Genomic DNA, 21,706 nt, shown 5'->3' with positions numbered 1-21,706 from the left:
ACATACGTTTAAAAATGGTAGGTAGATATATGGTGAATGGATAGGTTTATTTATTTTGTTATACATATTCGATAAATTTTCTATTTGTTACGTTAAGTTTATGAAATTGATATTAAGTTCTGTTGCGCGTCTCTGAGACAAAACGAAACGCATCTGTGCAACCGAAACGCTGTTTTTGAGTTGTTGAACTGAAAAAAATCAGATACAACCCGAACATCGCATGCAAAATTAAAATCAAATGACTCCTGTCACTTATTTCATCTATAGGAAAGTTACGCGTTGCGTAGCGAAGGTACTATGCGCGAGTAGGTTTTTCATCATCAATAGGGTTGTCATAAGTTAAAATGTTTTGACTTAGTTTTGTATGAAAAAATAAACATGATTCTTTTGATTTAATATTTTTACATGGTGATACCTTTTAATTCCTTATGAAATATACTTATGTACCCTTGAACAGTATTTAATTACTCAGTTACACGTTGTATAAGGAAAGAAAAAAATCGTCAAAAATGAGAACTGAAGTGGGCAACTGCAAAAAAAATACACAAATATAAAATCAAACCCTTCGCTAATTTAAAGAAGTCGATGTCCGGTTGGCAAGGAAGCCAAGTTGCATAAATAGAATATTTATTAGATGGTAATATGACTAAGAATAGATTGATTAGGAATAGAAACTAAAGGACACATCGTATCAGCTCAACTTGAAAGTACAGAAAATTAAAAAATATTTTATTTTTTATTTTTGTACTTACAGTTTCGGTGTAAGATCTAGTGGACGATTTCTTTAAAGCTATATACTGGCTTAAAGTTATATTATGTGAGAACTCACAATATTTATCACCAATAACCGACCTGCCAATGTACATTATGCCAATGTACATTGGCAGGTCGGTTATTGGTGATAATTGGCGTAATGGATTCACGCTCTACTTCCCTGTGTTATGAGAGAGGAGGCCTGTGCCCAACAGTGTGACATTGATTGTAAATATGATGATAATGAAACTTCATACCTATATACTTACCCAAAGGATTCAGATTTATCTACCCAGACTACGTTTATTCAATAAAATTAATAAAGTAAAAAAAAAACTTGGTAATGAGAAGTTCAACCCTATCACTAACAAAAAATGGGCCACCCAGGAATCGCATTCAGGACTTCGAGATTTGTAGTGGAACATGCTTACTCAAACTCCGAGACAAACTAAACAACTTGTTCTTATAATATAGGCTTATTTTCTCTTGCTAACTTTTTCTTTAACCACCCGCAAACATTTTTACTTTTAAATAATATGGTACATTTGTAAAGCACTTTGAGATTTTGTATCTCGATGTAAGTGAACTATTGTGTTCTTTTTGAGAAATAAATGTCTTTAAGCCGAAAACTAACAATCACACTTCATAAATAAGGGATTGTTAATTTCTTTTGTCATAGACTATACTTAATCAAGACTTTGTTGTAATGCTGTTGAATCTATAATAATAAATAAATAATAAATAAATATACTACGACAATACACACACCGCCATCTAGCCCCAAAGTAAGCGTAGCTTGTGTTATGGGTACTAAGACGACTGATGAATGTTTTAATGAATAATATGAAACTGACAAACATTCATACTCATCACACAAACATTTTCCAGTTGTGGGAATCGAACCCACGGCCCTGGGCTCAGAAAGCAGGGATGCTGCAAACTGCGCCAATCGGCCGTCATTAATGCATGTTTCATCATCAAAATTATCAACGCATTACCGACCAACCTTAGTTTTTGCGTTTCCTCCCAGAATGAGAAGGGTTAAGGGCGCAGTCCATCATCCATCACACACCATTGTTAAAGTTAATGCTTGTTTATGTTATTCTAATCCTTGATTATTTACAGGCGACGACGTTCCCGATCCCGTTCTTCCTCCCGCCATCACTCCACCGAGGATGAGTGCAGTTCTCCCCGCACCATCCTCATGTCAGACCAAGAAGCCTTACACCAGCTTTACGGGGAGATCACCACTGTGCGAGATGGCGCCGTCACGCATCAGTGCGTGCAGACCAATCTAGCTGATGTTATATGCGGAGGTAAGTATTGAATATAATCAAATCCGAAATAGGCAGAGGATAAACTGCTGATTTTTATCAGTAAAGGACACTCTCGAATTGTTCCCTATAAATTCTATGACTTTAGTTCTGTGTTAGGCTTTTAATAATATATATTTGTCCCCATAACTTTTGTTATGTAGTTTTTTTAGCTAGATTTATAACAACAAATTGTTAAAGTCGCTTTATTTGCATATTTTGGATTTATAGTTATGTTTTTTTGCAGTTAATAAAATAGGCAGGCCTTTCGTAACTCTCTAGCTCTCTATACCTAATCTATCAAAACAAATCTTTTGTCGAATTTAAAATTATATTTTTATAATTCGCTATTACTTTATGTAATTATGAGTACCTGGGTAAAAGCTTTTCTTTTGTTAAAAAAAAATTGTAGCAGTTTCTTACTGCCTGAAGATGCGGATAAAACTACTTTTTCCCGGAAACTACCCGAAACACTGAATTTCATGAAAATCTTTAGCGCCGTTTGTGAGATTTCGATTAGGTATATACGCTACATACATATATACGAGAATCGGTCCTTTAAAGGTATCTGGTAATAAGATAGTTTACATAATATGATTACTATTAAATAAAAACTCGTAGTCAGACTGTATACTTCTATACTATTAAGTAAACTTTGCCACACCCAAAAAAGTTGGGCGGACGCTCGTAGGTCAAGAAATGGGGAGCTAAGTCCGTGAAATTGCGCCTGGCACCGCTGCCCGGCAGATCCGCAAATCTGCAAATCTCATAAGTGCAGGCAATAGTTCTCTGAAAATCTGCCAGCTCTCCTACAGATAAGTGCTATATTCCTGTGGACTTGTGCAAACAAAACAAAATGTAGGACAGGCCTGCAGTGCCCTGATTTACCGTCGCAACGCTTTGGGCTTCCACGATTTGCATTCAGAATTTATGACTTAAAGCATATTATTATTATAGCAGGTCCCAATTGAGGAGTAAAATTAGCGTCTGGCATTGATGAGATTAGTAGGTCGGTTAGTGTTGTCGGTTGTATATTAATGTTAGTTCCATTACAAAGTCGCTGTTCGTATTTTGAAGCTGCTATTAACAGCTTCGTTCTCTATGTGATCGATACATCGATACAGAAATGACGGGATCCGTAGAAGAATCACGGTTGCTGCAATTTATAGTTTTTTTTTATGTATATTTTTTTTTTTTATTTACGTTATAGTTATATATATTATTAAAATTTACTTAACATGCTGCATTGTCGTATTAGGATAACTTTTTCCTGTAATGAAAAAATGTAAGATGGGAATAAATAAATAAATGAAATTTACCGAGTAGCCAAGAGCACTGGGTGGGCACATAGCTTTGAGGACCGTTGGACGTTGGGGTCCTAAAGTGTTGGAATGGCGATGGGTAAAAGTAGCGTTAGTAGATACCCAAAAACGTAGGCAGAGAACATCAAAAAGTCGCGAGAAGACGCTGGACGCAGATCAAAAAGTAATAGTGATAACGACGATGAACTTTTGAAATGTATTCAAAGAAATTGCTGGCATTTTGGTAAAGCTTTCAAGAGATATAACATAACTTAGGCATAATATTAAGCTTTCATAAAGCTTATTATTTAATTCAAAATTCAAAATTCAAAATTCATTTATTTCAAGTAGGCCTAATACAAGCACTTTTGAAACGTCAAGTCTGTCCGTGTGTAGTGACTCTACCACCGGTTCGGAAGGCAGATTCTACCGAGAAGAAGCCGGCAAGAAACTCAGCAGTTGCTCTTTTCCAACATCAAAAATTTACATTTTACATTTTAACATTCATTTTTCTATCTTGTGAGAGATGAAAGCGGAGGCGGATGCTTCCAAGCAACCTTGTCATTAAGAAACTCATCAATTGTATAATAACCTCGCTGTAATAAATGTGTTTTAACACATTCTTTAAACTTATGCATTGGTAGGTCCAAAATTACCTTAATCCTATGTCCTAATAATTATTGAATATCAATACGTCATAAATAATTTAGTTATAACACTGTATTTTGACGGCCGATTGGCGCAGTGGGCAGCGACCCTGCTTTCTGAGTCCAAGGTTTGATTCCCACAACCGGAAAATGTTTGTGTGATGAACATGAATGTTATTCAGTGTCTGGGTGTTTATATGTATATTATTCCTAAAAATATTCATAACCTATCTTAGTACCCATAACACAAGTTACGCTTAGTTTGGGAGTAGATGGCAGTGTGTGTATTGTCGTAGTATATTTATTTATTATTTTATTCACAAATCTGCAATTAATGTGTGTAGTGTAAACAAATTGTTGAGAAGTTTATAAATGTTTAAGTGCGCTGCAGTACCTAACATTTATTAATATAGATCTTTAAGTGATGTTTAGATGTAAATTACTGCAACCTTCGACTGATTTGATCGAATTAAAGCCTAAAGTTTCTACAGTTACAACTGTCAATATTAGTTACTGCTTGAAGAAATACAATTGGAAGTAATTAAAAATATATTCGGAATTATCTTATTTAGAAAAAGCAAAAAGTTTTTAGCCAATAACAACAATTATTGCGATGACCGTTATGAAACTAAGTTTTTGAATCAACTCTTCTCTCACTTGTTTAACGGCACCGCTTTTGATAAGTTTGTTTTCAAAAACTTAAAGGTCATTTGTTTCCAAAAAGTTACTGTTAGCTACAAATCTTCATAGACTTAAAGATTCGCTACCGATACTCTCGTCCTTCTACCAGATAAGCCACTATAGTCGCAATGGCTTTGAACTTGCGGAAGATAATCGTATGCGCGTTCTTCTCATAACAAGTTGCCAATTAGGGCATCTGGACTATGAACGTACCCGTTACTTCTTCCTTTTACGGAGATGCCACTGACATTGTATCTTGTTACGCTTATCAGTGAGTTAGATAAAATTAGATGCGACCGTGGAATATCTATGTCCCAAGTTCCTAGGACTTTATTAGAATAATTGGATGAAAAATCATCAATCGTCATGGTAAATTGTTTTCCACAATACCGGAAATCTTTAACTATAATGATTTATCAGCTCAAGTAATGACCCACTATTTAGCAGCAATCTGCAGCATTAAATGTAAAGATGCTGGACAGCGAGTTTGTGGACTTTGTGAACGAACTTCGACTAAGATAGAATGATTAATATATGGTATGGAGGGATGTTCAATTATTTCTTTATTTATTCAAAATCAGATTCAAATATTTATTTATTTATGGCTTGGATATTTTCCTAGAATTATTTTATCTACTGTATTCCCTAGAATTATTTAATAGCCTATAACAGTATACTGGACTAAAGGCCAAAGGTAGTTTGGGCCCGACTGGGTGCTACTTACTTGTAGTTTAATGTGAGATGGTGATAACAAAAAAAAATTACCCGGCTAAGTTTGTTGTGAACTCTTCTTAGACCAGGGCGCGTTTGGAACCCTCGTAGCTTTAGGTTTAAGTTGGCGAACGAAGTAATCACCATCCCCTTATAATTATGTAAACATATATTAAGTATGAACGCTTCAAAGGTGCCTGTAAGTAGCACAGAAAACGCTGCCTCTTCGTCACATTCCTTTAGTCGCCTCGTACGACATCCGCTAGATAAAGTAGGTTTTAATTATATGTACTGGAAATTATACTGTTAAAAAACCGTTGCTTTGGTTGCACTATCTTTGTTGAGTATCCAGAAATTCCGTTCTATAATTGCTCTAAACCAATTTATAATAGTTAACTCTGAAAATACTTATAATTAAAAAATATGTTATGCGGGAACATACTACATAGACCTGTAAACTGCATTCGATTAGCTGAAGATTGTAAAGTAGAAATGGAACTTCAAATAGCTGTAAATGCTGTTGATGATACCGAAAATCATATCGAGCGTTTACCACCGTATTAGCGTATCCGACAAATCAGTAATTTTAGAAAAGAAAGTTTATTTTTACTTAAAATAGAGCTTCTTTTGGAATAAATTGTATTTGCCGGTTACGCAAATTCGGTTAAGGCCCGCTATGTACTGCAAGTCGAATTTGTTATGATGAGAAAAAATAAATGAAAATACGTAATAAAATATTAAAATTTATCCACAGTTGAAAGCAAGTATGAAACTAGTTTAAAAGAACCATAATGTTCTTCCATATCTATCGTACTTAAATCTCAATTTCCCAGCCTATGCCCATGTTTGTATATAATAATTAGTTGGCAGTACACTTGCGGTGTGAAGTTAGCTGGGGCGTCATTAAATTCTGTAACTACGGGTTTTCACACGGTCAGTCAATAGCTAGCGACCGGATGTCCTGTGTTAAAAAATAAACTTAACAGAGCTAATTCTCATACAATAAACAATGCCCTCCTCTTAGAACGAAGCTATGAATTTGGAGCTAGTTAAAGTTTACTAATCATCATCATCATTTCAACCAATTGACGTCCACAGCTGTACATAGGTCTTTTGTAGGGAGTTCCACAATCCACGGTCCTCGGCCGCTTGCCTCCAGCGACTCCCAGAGACTTGACTGATGACATCTGTCCACCTCATTGGGGGCCGACCTACGCTGCATTTACCGGTGCAGGATCGCCATTCGAGCACCTTAAGACCCCCAATGTCCATCGTTTCTCCGAGCTATGTGCCCTGCCCATTGCCACTCCTGCTTCGCGACTAGCAGAGCTATGTCGGTAACTATAGTTCTTATACGGATCTCCTCATTTCTCATTTGATCTCTCTACCGCCCGCCGAGTGACTCTGAGCCTTCTTATGAATCCCATAGTAAGCAACCACGTTTCGGATCCGTAAGTCATCACTCGCAACACGCACTGTTCGGAGACAAACTTCAGGCACTGAGGGATTTTGGACGGGAAGACGTCCACGTGTCACGTAGTGTCCACGTGTCACGTAGCTTGGCTCACGGGTTGCTGATCGCATTAGATGTAATAGTAATCGCCCAAAAGACGCTGGTGTCCGTTCTCCGTTATGTTCCCTTAGTCGCCTCGTACGACACCCGCGGAAAGAGGAGGGGTGGTTACTACTGAATTCTGATCTGCCGTTCACCACACGGCAAGTGTGTGTATAGGATGAAATAATATCAATCGAATAATCAAAAAGGACCACTGAACAGAGTCGTAGGTCAAAAACGGCACCCAACATTAATCCTTGCGGACTCGATAGTAAAACATGATAATGTTATGCGTGATCTAATCGGTAAACCATTACCTATTTTAGATTAATGAAATAAATTTCTTATCTCCTGGTAGGTCACCAGTGAACTGTGGATTTATTTGTGACATTGTTCTATATCCGGAAAGCAAAGGTCGTCGCGGTCACACGAGTTCGTGACTTCGTCAATTTGTTTGGGAATCTTAGCGGTATTGTGAAATATGTGTACAACGGCACAGTCGCTATAAAATAAATCCGATTTACTCCGGTAGATTGTACGATTTAGTCACAGCTTAACCATCTTACAGTTGAGAAAGAAGCATTTTGCGATATTGTGTATACACAATATAACATACACATACATACAAAAAAAATCGGCCGCATAACGTTAGGTACTGAAGTAAGAAATTTTACGAACGTCAAAGAGAGAGAAAGAGAAAGGGACAATGTCGTACCAAAATATACCAAGCGCGCAGAATTGCCGCTTAAGAAATTTTCCTTAATACATTCTAATTGAAATCGTAGACACATTACTGCTGATAATGTGCAATTTGAGAATGTACTCTTACTGTACTCAACTCATTCCTTGTTTTATCTTTCTTCTTTCTCAAGGAATGAATTGTGTCTAAACGTGACCTTAAAATTTCACTTTCAAATTGTATACAAAGTGCAAATTTATAGTGAAATAAGTGTAGTTTAGAACTCAAGTTTGCACGCAGCGGTTTGGGTAGTGTCTATAAATATTTTTTTTTTATAAAAAAAAAATAGGGAAGTATCGAAATCGGTTTTAAATATTGCATAGAAGCAGGTGTTACTTTGCGGTATTCCATGATGTATTATGAAAATTAAGCTTAATTTGCTATACTCCGCGAAAAGGAGAATCTGTATGGTGTAATTTATAATTTCTTCAATCCTTATACTCCACATCAAACAGATCCTCGGCAATGTACACTAAGAAACTTAACAATTATTAATTGTAGAGTCAACATCTCCTCACATTTCTCTCCGGTTTCGGAGCGAAACGTGTGTAAAGGGTAGGTACATTGCCGTATCTGTATAAGAAATTGGTTTCAGTAATTTGTTATAAATATAAAAAGCTTTACCTTACTGTATGATTGCTCTATCACTGCACTTGATTGTTGACCGTATATGATTGATAGGCATGGAAGTGATCACATTATAATCTTTTGGGTGAGCCATTGTAAAATTTAAGATGGTTATTTTATTTATTCAGTGTTTGAGTGTCACGGCTTGGATTATTTTAATTGACTTATTTCACTGTGGGTAGTATAATATCTTAAATGACATGGTTACTAAGATCTCGCGCAGGCATGGGAAAGAACTGTATTACCTAAATTGGTGCCACTTCAGAGGAGCCTTGACCGAAGAAGATTAGGTGTATGCCATTCATGGGCTGTCAAGTGCCAACAGATTCTTATATATGAGACGGCCGCTTGGCGCAGTGGGCAGTGACCTTGCTTTCTGAGTCCAGGGCTGTGGGTTCGAGTCCCACAATTGGAAATTCTTTTGAGTGATGAATCTTAGTACATATAACCCGAGCTACGCTTACTTTGGGGTAAGTTAGTGATGTGTGTATTGAAGTAACCTTTTTATTAAATTATTTTATTTATATATATATGTTTTCTTTTAAGAGTTTGACGATGTTTCCAAACGCCAGAAACTGCTTAGCGGTTTACGTTCTGATATTTTATATAAGGTCTCTATAAGGTTTTCAGCTGTTACTGCGTTTATTCTTTTTACAGCGACTTTGACTTTATCTTTAAATTTAATATTTTATCTATAACAATATGAGTAATATACACCACACCAGCTAAATCTACCACATATGCTAAAACTTTACTCTAATTATCCTCAGTCTTAGGCCTTCTTTCTCATAGAAGAGAGAGATTAAGAGCTCTCATGCTCCACGCTGCTCCAATGTTGGTTGGCGGGCTTTATACATTATTATCAAATCTTAGTGACAATAACTGGGGCCGACAGCTTAACGTCCGATAAGAGGTCTCTTCCAGCGACTTCAAGTTGTGAGTAAGATTATTTTATTATGTAGTATAGAGAGATTAATGATTAATACCAAAATATACAAAACATCTACATATATATACAATATTCTACATAATAATTTATAGTTATATACAATAATAAAATATAACAGAAAAGTTATAAATATTTACATGTATATATATCTGAATAACAAGGATATAGATATTGCTCTTATACTCTGTGGTTAAATTTTCTTGCCACTAAATCAATGATACAGTTATTTGTTTATCGTTACTAAAGATTTGTATTAGCACTAGCTCTAGCACTATTCAGCCGTAATACAAGTATTTACGGCCTAGCAAGGCCACACACATCAAACCCTAACTTGCAGATTGCCCATGCAAAAATGAGTCATATCCTCAACACCATAAAGGTCTAAACAGATGCAAAATGAAGTTGTCACTCAAAACCAGTATGTAAGTAAAGAGATCAGTGGAAAGTCAGTCCGTAAGGCAGGAAACGGCTCTAATCAATCTTTACACCATTATATCTTTGACGCACGCGATAACCGTCTTTATCAGGAAGGGATAAGAGTCATTAGATTTGTGTTCGGTGTTAAGATAACGCGCGGTTGACGTGACAGATGTGTTAGGTGCAAAAAACATAGGGACTTTTAAAGGTAAAGTCACGTAAAAGGTACGCTAACGAGCTACTTGCACGTTCGACAAATCTTAAAACTAAATGCAAAGGAGTGTGGTTATATTTATAAGACTATGTTTAATACTAATGATAAACTAATTAATATATAGTGATTTATTTTGGATAAATATGAAACTTTTTACACTTTTACTAATTCTTGGCGAATAACATCGATCGTTGCTACCTAAAAACACGACAGGAAGTTATTTTAATATTGCGAAAATATGATTGTTTGTTCGGTTGCCTTTCTTTTATGACACAAGAATCGCTGTTGTTGTCTTCATATATGTAGTTATAGCTAAAAAGAGCCGGAAAACACTGATTTCACGCACGAATCACGCGGTTCAATTCGCAATTTTATAATATTGCCATATTATAAAATAATAGCCAATTTTACACACAAGTAATTATTATTTTCACCAATTTTCCATTAGCACCCTTTTTTGTTTGCACGACTTATACTTCTTCTTGAAGATAAGGTGTATAGTCTGTAAGATTTAAAAGTTTTAGTGAGTTTTACCGATGTTGCGTATAAATCGACATTTAGCAAAATAACATTTCGTTTTACATAATTCTCGCTTGAATTGATTCCACTACATTAGTTAGTACTGGACTGGTATCTCACCTGCTGTAAAGCGATGCCGTGGCCTAAGATGGCAGCGGGCTAACATGTTAGGGGTATGGCAGTTTATGTGAAAACCATACCCCTAATCGGTTCTACGTGTCATCGTGCCGGAACGCTAAATCTCTCGGGGACACGTCTTTGTCGGTTGGTTGGTAACTAGCCACGGCCAGAACTTTAAAACCTGTCCACTGTTGAAAATAGGACTGAAAGTCTGCATTATTCTTGAGTCGCTTGAAGATTTCAAAGCTCAAATATCAATCAATCTTTGACGAATATGAAAGAGTAAAGCAAGGGCCACACCGCTGCGTTCATATTGTCACCTTAGTGGCGTTAAAGTTTGCGTTCGGCTAGCGACCAATCACAAAGCCTGTTCAAATGCGCGCTCTTGTTATTGGTCATCCGCTAGGATCATTTTGTTGAACGCCTATTTTCAATGGAAGGCGCCGAGGTTGTGGTAGACTCTTACCGACTGCAAACCCCACTCCTCAACCGTTTGCTTCCATAAATGTTTATTTTAAGGAAATTTATACTTAGCTTTGTAGCTCCTAAATAAGTTTATTTTAATACATTGTGTATAAGTCCATCAACTCACCTTGAAATCGTGACAATGTGACATTATATCTTCTATAATAGAGGACTTTGTCTAGCAAGCCTACACCTTAAAATACTTCCACTTAAGACCAGGATACCTTAAACCTTCATTTTTAATACCTCAAAAAAAACTCTCGCATCATTAATATCCACTCTGTGTCGCTGTCATAATAATTATAATAGTTTTCCCTCGCTGATTGATTCAGCAGCACAGGCGGGAAAATCGCGAGCGGTCATCGCTAATGACATGCCATTACTGTCAAATTAGAGATGACAGCTAAGTTGAAAGTGAAGCGTCTTTCCCGACATCACTTTCCTTGGGAGCTCCCGTCCGAATCGAAAGTGTTCGCAGGAAATGCTATGAAAAAGTTCATCAAACATTGATGGTTATGTTTTCACTATACTCTTGCTTGTGAGAAAATTGTGTGCCGTAGACATCTATTGGTTTATGGTATGTAACATTACATGGTATAAGCTAGATGGAAAGGGGGTATCAATCTGATGGAGATTACAGTATCATTCGCGATACACGAATACCATTTGCATATTATTTACACCCGTGTGCTTATGCTCGACTCGAAGAGTGGATTAAAGTGTCGGAGAGCCTCCTCCCAACAGTCTCCTCTCAGAATGAGATGGGTGTAAACCGTAGTCCACCACGCTAGTCAAGTGTGGATTGGTTGACTTCACAGGCCATTGGGATAATTAGAAGATCTCTCAGGCATGCAGGTTTCCCGACGATGTTTCCCTTAACCGTAACTTCAAGTGATATTAAATTGCTTGAATCTCAGATAACCCTGAAAAGTCAGAGGTGCTGGTCTGAGATCAAACTCGGTGCCCTCAAAGAGCTCAAAGAGCCCACTAGGCTACCACCGCTTTAGAGAAATTAAGTACTTTTACGGAACTCTGAGATCCGTGGAGTCGCAATTAGCCGATTTCGTATTCTAATGCCAAAGTCTCGATATGTAAAGAAGCCGGATACCTTTACAGATTTCTTAGCACTTTCCATGCGATAACGAAAATATTCACTCATTCGCTCATTATTTGCATTGAAACTTATGCATTCAACTCACGTGGGACTGGGTCAATCTATTACAGACTTTTAATTGTTTACGAGGGCCCTTGGGAAATGCACGTGCGATATCTGAATTTCTTTAATTACTGTATTTTTGGCCGCCTGCCGCCGAAACAAAATTCAAATTATTCAATACAAAATGTTCTAGTTATAACAGATCAGTTTGTAATGAAAACACCTTAGGCCATATATAGCAACGTGACATAGCGTCTTAAAGTTAGCGTGTTGAAGTAGATTTTTACTCTCGAGGAATTTGATGGCAGAAAACATTTTACATACATTACAATATCAACCCGGCCCACTGCAGGGCACGGACCTCCTCTCAGAATGAGAAGGCTTTAGGCCGTAGTCTACTACGCTAGCCAAGTGACTTCTTACTCTCATTGGTAGATTTCTCACTCCCTTGAGAATGTTATGAAGAACTCTCCGGCATGCAGGTTTCCCCAAGATGTTTTCCTTCATCGTTTAAAGAAATCTTTAAATTTCTTAAATTAAAAACGCACTTAACTCTGAAAAGTTGAACTCGGTCTCCACGAAACGAAAGCGGAAGCCTTACCCACTAGGCTATCCCCGGTTATAAAACATGAATGCCTTTTGCACGCATCATAAGCGAAGCGGGTATTACTGTCAGTTTACGCACACCGAGTGATTCACCAACTTAAAATGTCACTTTTTTTTATTCTTTATTGCTTTTATAAGTGAAAATAAATAGACAAATGTTGAGAAAAAACAATATTTTTAACACTCATGATATTTTTAAATCCCTTTTTATTATTTAAACTAATTAAAAAATTATTTAAAAAAGTTCTGTCTTGGACGTCCGTGTGTCTGTATGTGCGGATCCCATATCTTGTGGTCACGATAACGAGCGAAATACTTCACTTATCGAGCTGGTTTTTTTTATAGGCTTCAGTATTTTGAGGAATAGAATTAAGATTATAATTAAGCTTGCCTTCTTTTTCTCAGTCGGTTCGCTCTTGGCAGAGCGGTCGGGGTCGTCACTTAAGGGTTGTGGCACGCTTGACTATTTGTCGACCTCTCTGGCAGCTGCCTTTCTAGAACACTCTTAATTAATTAATTAATTAATTATTATTAATTGCCTATTACTTTTCACGGTATAATTAGATTTAGTTTAATTATTATTTACAAATAATCTCAATTTTGTTGTAATTAATGAGATTATGAGGCATGCACTTTTTGATTTTCCAACTATTTAATTTTTCGCACGGAAATAAAAGCCAGGATCTCGTGATCCATAGTCGAATATTCTAACCGTTAAACCAGCTAGGCACTATCGGGGCATTAGAAAGCAGTATCAACTATACAGGTAACATTGTAGGTACTACCGGCACATTGTATGCACTTAATTTGGTTGACAGCTTTCACGCAACCGGATCATTGTTAGTAAACCTTTGCTCATTACCGATTGTAATTGTACAAAAACGTTGTACACATGTTAGCTATAAGATTCACGCAGCAACGTAGAAACAGATCAACGTAATTTTTTAACCCTTGACATTGTCACCATCTCATAAAGATCTCTCTCATCTTTGTCCGTAATCACCACACTTCCATCTACTGTTCCCAAAGTGATCGCTGTAAATGGCAGTAAAAGCACACATGACGCTACTGCCCGTTCTTCGTTATATTACCTTAGTCGCCTCGTACGAGACCCGTGAGAAGAGGAAGTGACATCTGTATTATGATCGGCCGTAACCGCACGGCACAAATTTGGCATAGTTACAGTTAAAGCGTTGGATAGCTCGCTGCGTTTTTGGTACATAGATTATTTTTGCTACTAAATATTTCATTTATTTATTTTTATTTATTAGCTTTTCAAGGGAAACAAACAGTGCTATTACACATACATAAATTTCCTAAAAGTGCCAATTTTGCCATGAAAAATGTCCGTCTCACAATATTTGTTGTTGAAAGCATTGCACGCACAAGATAAAAAAATTATTGGTAGGTACCTAAAATAAATAATAATGTTACGCTTATTCCGAGGTATTAAATACTTAGTATATTTTAAGTGCCTATTTTAAACTTTCAGCTGTGGTAGTTTAAAAAGAAACTCATAAAATTTCTGTAATAAATTGTGACCACTTTTCTTAAGGCCTAAACGTTTACACTCTTAGCTCGGCACACTAAACTTAATGCGGTTGGCCGCAGTCTTACTTCCTACTTGTTTGTTTATATTAATAACTATACAAAAGCAAGAGCGTGCTTGTAGTGTTAAGAAAATTTTAAAGCAGAACAATTTATATTCCATTTTATTTATAATATATGTATATTAAATTTATATAGTTAATTATATCAGAATGGAAGTATGGAATACTAGTGATTGTATTGTATTTAGTCAAAAAGTCAAAGTCAAAGTCAAAAATATTTTTATTCATAGGTGGCACTTTTGATGCGTACATGAGAATTACACGGTAGTGAGATGGTGGCGATAACCATATTCGTAAAATAAAAAAACTAAAGCTACGAGGGTTCCAAACGCGTCCTGGTTTAAGTAGAAGCCCACAACAAACTTAGCCGGGTTTTTTTTGTGATCACCATCTCACATTATTATTTATGGAGGGGTATGCCTGCCATTGCCAGACAAGTGATCTGTCCTATATAAGGCCATTCCACCCTATTCCCCATGATTGGGACTAATACTAGTGACAGTAAAAATGCAGCTATCAAATGTTATAGTGAATGCCTTCACCTTAAAGCGCACGCCGCCCAGAAGGCGGAGCGAGCCCGTGTTGAGGCCGTATCGACGTGGTACCGGGACCGGAACGAAAGCGATTCCGAAGACAAGGAAAACTTTTGACCCCACTACCAACGACGTACGGACCAGTCTTCACTTCTTACGAACAAGTACCAAAGTGAGTCGTTGACAGTTCGCTTCCAAAAACACGGTTTCCCAATTAGCATGAAGTTATCATTAAGAGTTAAAACCGTATTGTGGCTGTATAATGGTTCTAGTTATAGCTTTTCATCATCTTTATCCATTCCACATTTTACTTTAAAAAAAAAAAAAAAAAATCCAGTTTAGCAGTAAGTAGTAAACTTTTAGTGTCAGAGCTCGTCCGAGTAAGTATAACCGCCATGCTAATTTGTGCTGTTAATATTACTTTATTTAAATAGGCACATAGATGGCTATTTTGATGCATACATTAGGTACATACAAACTGTTTACATGCTAGTAGTGATTGCGATAACTACATTCGTAAACTTAAAACTAAAGCTACGAGGGTTCCAAACGCGCCCTGGTCTAAGCAGAAGCCCACAATAAACTTAGCCGGGTGTTCTTTTATCTATTTGAAAATAATTAAGAACCTGGTTAGACCAATAATTCACACCCAAGTTTTTCTTCGTTTACGTAATCCTTAATACTATGATAGGACTTTTCTATAAGCTTTGGCTTAATACAAACTCAGAACTTTTATACAGACATCTCCAAGATATCAACCGGTAATTTTTTGTATACCTTTAATTGAATTACTTATTTTAAGTAGTCAGCAGTATTGCTGTGTTAATCCCATAGACCCATCTGAATATTCTATAAATTATTACTTTATAAAAAAAAATCCCTTACGAAAGTTTAAACTCTAAAATCATTAGCCTCAATTATATCTAATGTCTGATGGATGGGCATAGGTTTTCTCTTTCCCAGAATTCTTTCAATGTTTGACCCAAAAGTATTCTAATCGGGGGGGCACGACAGTGCCACCGCAAAGTCGAGCGTGAAGCAAACACTGCCGTACCATCCTTTACTGGAACCATTTCACCGCATTTTCAGGCCCCAATTTGAGAACCTCCAATTTGAAAGCCCCAATTTGAAAGGAAACCATAACGCAGAAATTAATATATAAGTCATTTAAGTTTGTTGGGCTTAGGTAACTAACTGTTACTTCTTTTCTCATAATAATAAATGGATATCGATCTAACAACCGGTCCTCAAGATCGGTTCTAAGTAGACTGATTGATACTCGAGAATTTGTTCTTAACTAGATATCGGTTTTCTAATGCAGAATAATTTTTGGCTTACGCCAAAACGTGCTCTCCAATGACCGGCAATGCCAAATCAAAACCTCCGAAGTCGTATACCCATCTTCTTTCAGTTATGACTTCCATGAATGCTGGCTTTGGCAACGCAATCGATTGACTTGCAGTCACAACCAGTTCACATTATACAGCCCTAATAACGTTATAACTTACTTCTTGCTACTTAGGTTCAACTTCCACCATTGTCCATCATGCTACTAGTTTTGTCTATGTGATCGATGTTTATGTCGTTTATGCCCGCTTTCACTAACGACAAACAAATAAACACCTTACTAAGTAACGCCAATCTAAGGAGATTTCTATTCATATAACAATTTCACACCAATAGCTATCACCTAAGAGTAGGCGGAACGTTTTTTTCTTAAGACATCGCCTAAATCATTAGGAATTCGTTTAAGGCGATTCCTAAGTTTAGTGAAAACGGGCATTAGATGTTGTTGAATTTGCTGTCATGCTAATCACTTTATAATAGTTTTTTTTTTCTTTGCAACTAGCACTATAATAAAATCAAACATCCTACGAGACGCCTAAGTGATTACATATCTTCGTTGTTTTCAACTCATAAGAAGGCATCATAAGAATGCATTATTTTTATTTTCCTTAATATGTTGTGTAACATTATGGAGTCCATCCTTATTATTCATACTTATAGTATAATCGGTGCAAAACTTTTATCTGTTATTACATGCATTCTTTTTTCACGCAACCACGGAGTAAGGCATTTTCGTAATTTTTCTAATAGTCACTCTAATTTGATGAATTCTCGACTCTAAAACTAGTTAAATTAGGTCTATTTTTCTTTGACGTTACAGTAATTTTATACTCGAAAACGGCGCCAAAATTGCGAGCGTGCTTATAATATAGTTTGTACCTACCGCCCACCTCGCTCGTTGCTCCTAATAACATCGTATCTCATTCATGTTTTAAAAATAACTCAGTGTGATAATTTTATTTATTAAGAGATAGGTTTTTAGTACTTCTGTATTTGAAGGTGAACGTCGGAAATTATTCTAGAGACAATAATTCCAAGTCATTATCAGTTCTAGTGATAATAATAAACTCAACATTCCGATTGCAGGAATGCAGTTTTATTACGGAGCATTGTAATAAAATGTAGACATTACAGTGAAACCTGAGCTTTATCTAACTAATCCAGGCTAATGTATTCACCTATTGGTGCCGTGGTGCAGTCTTATGTAAGTCGCGTGCACTCAAAAGGGGTAGTAAAAATGGTAATTTTACATCTGCTATCTATCGTTCGGACATAATAAAATTATTTACATTCGGAAACAGTTCGATACAGATTTAGAGAGATCTCTACTGTTAGAGAACCGATTTGTAATGCTCAATACCATTTGTATTTATAGAAACGTAAGGAAAGTATTAATAATACTTAGCCAAGTGGGCCTTCGTTTCCCTTCCGAAGAGACCGAGTCCGATCCCCAGAACGCACTTCTATTTTACGGAGTTATGCGCGGTTTTAATATAAATTTAAATACACTTTTGATGGTGAAGTAAAACATCTTCAGGAATTTATCTGCTTTCGAGTTCTACACAATTTTTACCTAAGAGATGATGATGATGATGATGAATAAATGTTGAAATAAATTAACTTTAGTAATAATTATAGGTATATTAAAACAAAACTGCCGAACATCGTACGAATTTAAATATTTGCAAATGGCGCCATGTAGCCACCATATTGAATTTTATTTAGTGCTACTCGGTATGTAAGGTTTTTAATGATATCTCAAACATCAGTGTTCAGGAATTTCAAAGTGGTCGTGGACTAAATAAACTTACATACGTACATGAAAGTATGTATATGTGAAAAACATTCAATTTCTTGTTTTGTGTAAAAAAAACAGTGTAAATAATAACCAACCACGTATAGATATGTCTTAACTTACAAAGCTCAAGTAGATTATCGTGTAAAACTGAACGCGAATTGTGTTTAATCTTAAATCACAAATGTTGAGACCTCGTATCCCATTGCACCGTTTTGAAAACAGGTTCCAACTTCATTTATCCTTTTAATAGTATGACTGAGAAAAGTATTTGATTGCTTATTACTTTTATTCGTCTCAACCTTTGCACCGACCTTGAAGAAATTTAGTACTACTTTAGATAGCTTGCATTCTTGAGACAGACAAAGATACTTTGTATACGACTTTAAGAAGATAAACTTTGTTACATTTGTTACTGCAAAAATCCTGGAGACTTCTTACCCCGGAAGAATACATAATTCTATTGTGTATTCTTCTGGGGTAAGAAGAAGTATCTTATTTAAAAAATCTATTAATGATGTAAAAAATTAAACAGTAACCTACAATTACGGAATCTCTAGTGATTTATATTGTTCTGCCACCTAGCTACCTAAACCAATTTGTTTCACCTAGTAACGTAAAGACTGTGTTTCTAATTCGAGGCATCTTCAATAAATAGGCGTTCATTACCGTAGTCATTGCTTCAAATTATTTTGTGCTTTCGATGACTTTCGCTGCTCACTTCGCTTTTCTATTTCGAACTAATTTGGTGTCATCAGTTTTATTTATTGACTTAACCGGTTACTTTCTTGCTAATGATGATTTAGTTTTTTTTATTTTAGATTCCAATAAATAAGTGCTACTTTTGAAGTTCCAAACTAAGTCTAGCAGAAAAAGTCTGAATAGGTGTATCTTATAATATGTGTGTTCTTATTTAACCTAAGATATTTCTTCACTTATAATCCTTTTTTGATGTTAAGCACGAAGAAATTGGCTTTTTCAATAGCTCGGAATCACACTTCGTGAGTAAAAACGGTAGCTTTTTTTAAAACCTAAAACTTATCCAAGTTGGTAAGAAGACGAGCTTCAATGATTAATATTTTAGTATTAAAACAGAAGCGTTTTCAATTTTCAACGTTCTATTTTCGGTCTGATTTTATTAGCTTTCAAGTTAGCAAGTTTTTTGACTATCTTGTACTATCTTTCTTGCTATTAATATCTTTGCTTGAAATTCGGCGAGGATAAAACTATGGACAGAGCTTGTCCATTCTAATAATAATCACTCTTATGTAGAGCTTAGCCTTACAACACTGTTATAAAACGGGTCACTTACAGTACCCATCACAATATCTATATAAAAATAATATCTTTATTTAATCAAAAACGTATACATTTCGTTAATGTGAAGCCCTGTGTGCTGCGGTAGTTCAAACTACGTTACAGGTGGCAGTGTTGTCCCTGTATGTATGGTCTTACTAACAAACTTTTGAAAAATTAACTGACTAAATTATAATGAGGGAAAAAAGAAATGAAAAAAATAATAATGATATACATGTACAATTTTTACTTACACTCTAATGATTGCACAAGGTATATGTACTATGATTGGAATGGGTGGGATTTGAACATACGACCTTTTAAACTTTAGCAAACCTCTGGATTATTGAGGCTATATAGGTACAATCCTTGTTAATATAATCGAATCTTGTAATTAACAGTGTAACTTAGCTCAATGGACATTTAGGTTAAATGTTCGTGAAATTAACTAAAGGTAACTAGCAATTCGTAATGAGGTGAAATATTGCGTCTAAAATCCAAGGTAAAAACCTACGAGTATTTCACAAAGACGTTTTCCAACAACTAACATCGGTGCAAATAAGGTATTTATCGACTCAACTAATCGGCTTTTTGTACACATTAAGTTATAAAAGCGTAACGGGAAACGTAGAACTAATGAAGGGCGTAAAATCCATTTGGCACGGCCCTCCAACAAATTAAACATGATTGTCAGTTTAAAATATGACAAAATACCTAACAAAATATACCTACATTATTAGGATGTTGTCAGTGCTGCAAATTCTTATACAAAAAGAAATAATTAATAAATAAACTACAACAATACACACATCGCCACCTAGCCCCAAAGTAAGCGTAGCTTGTGTTCAAATTAAAATTGAAAAATAATCATTTTTTTTTGAAATTCAGAATGTCTCCAAACTATCGCAGGCACTCATGAAGCGTTTATACATAATAAAGCATTGTGGGAATCGGACCCACAGGCTTAGACTCGAAAGCAGGGTCTCTGCCCACTACATCAATCGGCCAATCAAAACTTTTATTTTTATTATTAAAGAGAATGTACTTTAATATACGTTAGTTTTTAGTACGTTACTATATTACTTGAGTGGTGTAACAAAACCCCGATCGGTTGTATCTATCTATCCTTTTAAAAATGTTCCCTGTAGAAAAGGATATCGTGCCACCCTTATACCTCTCAAATAGGTTTACTTAGGGATTTAAGAAATCTCAGAACTAAATTATATTGACTGAAATATACATTGACAAATAAGTTAATGCCCGGGAAAACCAGGACAATACACACGTTGTAGTTTATAATTCCTTCAACAGCTATACACTACATACCAAAGTTCTTCCAAAATGTGCTTCTACGCACGTTTCTTAGCAATTTTTTTATCATAACGTCAAAATCTCCTGAGGTCGAGGATGCTCCGGTGTTGGAGCAGGAAAGTGCAGCGTAATAAACGCAAGCAAAATAATGCAGCTTTGCCGATTCCGTCAATTACTTTACCAGAAGAAAATTAAATTTTCGGGAAGTAACTTAACCACATTAACAAAATATATATATTTATTATAGTAATTTAACGAAAATTGCAAGAAAAAATTGACAAAGTATAAAATTAACTATTTGGCTTGAGCTGAGAAAATGATGATTAAAGAACCCAATATTGCCAACAACAAAATCCACGAGGAAATATATCTATAATAGTTAAAAAACAATAGCAGCTTTAAGAGGAGGCCTAACGCCTTTTAGTTCACGCGAGTAAAACCGCGAGAGCATCTAGTTGAATATAATTTTCTTTAAATCAATATGCATTATTGCTACTTAAGATAGACGTCAGATGCAGGCGCCGAGCCATGTATGGGTAATTCTGACCTGGAATCCACCTCTGGTCCTATTAACCTAAGCTACTGACATTAAGTCAAGATGTCGACTCGTTTCACCAAATACGGTGTAAGAAAGTAATGAATTAAACATTAAATTTGTTTACTACTTTACCCGGAAAATTACTTTGATGAATTCATTATCAAGTAATATTTTTACCCCCGACGAAAAAGCGAAGGGGCGTTATAAGTTTGCGTGTATCTGTATCATAGTATTTTTCAAACGGATGAACCTACTTTGATTTTGTTTTTTTGTTTGAATACTGAAATAGTCGAGAGTTTTCTTAGCTGTTTGATGAAAATCAGTCGCCGTCCTGTTTTCAACAACCTAAGTCCCACGTACGTGTAATAACACCGGCAACGATGGCCTTCAGACCGGAACACAGCATTGTGATGATGGTGTTTAGCAGATTAAGCATGCAGCAAGCAGAAATAAGAATGGCGGTAGTCCCCGGGCAAGTTCTGTCACAAAAAGCTCTATATGCT

The 21,706-nt window shown here is 35.9% G+C and overlaps 1 protein-coding gene across 1 annotated transcript in view; it reads left to right on the top strand.

The window, feature by feature from the left end:
• Positions 1 to 21,706, top strand: part of LOC120625902 (putative uncharacterized protein DDB_G0286901) — a 266,693-nt gene that overhangs the window by 220,401 nt on the left and 24,586 nt on the right. The window contains exon 6 of the mRNA XM_039893168.1: positions 1,879 to 2,069. Within this exon, the coding sequence (XP_039749102.1) occupies positions 1,879 to 2,069 (191 nt within the window). The remainder of the gene's footprint in view (positions 1 to 1,878; positions 2,070 to 21,706) is intronic.

This window comes from Pararge aegeria, chromosome 8 (assembly GCF_905163445.1).
Source record: "Pararge aegeria chromosome 8, ilParAegt1.1, whole genome shotgun sequence".
NCBI lineage: Eukaryota > Metazoa > Arthropoda > Insecta > Lepidoptera > Nymphalidae > Pararge > Pararge aegeria.
Note: the sequence above shows the minus strand (reverse complement) of the source record. Positions and strands in the feature narration are given on the sequence as shown.